The sequence below is a fragment of the Mastomys coucha genome, unplaced genomic scaffold (genome assembly GCF_008632895.1).
Source record: "Mastomys coucha isolate ucsf_1 unplaced genomic scaffold, UCSF_Mcou_1 pScaffold5, whole genome shotgun sequence".
Lineage (NCBI taxonomy): Eukaryota > Metazoa > Chordata > Mammalia > Rodentia > Muridae > Mastomys > Mastomys coucha.
In genome coordinates, this window is record NW_022196911.1 from 116014747 (window position 1) to 116015285 (window position 539).

Below are 539 nucleotides of genomic sequence, written 5' to 3' on the forward strand. Positions count from 1 at the left end.
ATCAGGTTCTCTGGAAGAGCAGTTCATGCTGTTAACCACTGTGCTATCTCCCCAATTGCTTTCCCCCATTCTTGAAAATGTTGGAAAGCTCTTGCTCTGGCTTTCATGTGGGAACCTCAGGAAGGGAATGTGGAGGCAGCCATGCATGTCATTGCTACCCTAACCACAGGGGGTTTCCTATGTTCCTGTTGCAGACATACCCTTTGGAAGCGGATCCAAGATGTGGTCACCCCCATCCTGGCGAGCATGATATCTCACATTGATAGAGATGGTAACCTGGAGCTACTGGCCCAGCCAGATTCACCGGCCTGGGCTCAAGATCTTTGGATGTTTATTTACAGTGATATTAAGTTCCTGAACATCCCTCTTGTGTTGAATAACACAAGGTAAGTGACTCATAACAAAGCACTCCTTATTCTCTCCCCAAGTTACTCAGATGCAGGTACTGTCCTTAGGGTACCAGGTTCAGCTTAGAGGGTCATAGCAGTAGACAATGCTCATCAAACCCCTGAGCGGTCTTTGGTCACTCTCTACTGTCC

General features: G+C 47.9%; 1 protein-coding gene across 1 annotated transcript in view; it reads left to right on the plus strand.

Annotated features, from left to right (window-relative positions):
* Rnf213 (ring finger protein 213) overlaps nt 1–539 on the plus strand; it is a 110078-nt gene that overhangs the window by 68170 nt on the left and 41369 nt on the right. The window contains 1 exon segment of the mRNA XM_031354095.1: nt 170–386. Within this exon segment, the coding sequence (XP_031209955.1) occupies nt 170–386 (217 nt within the window).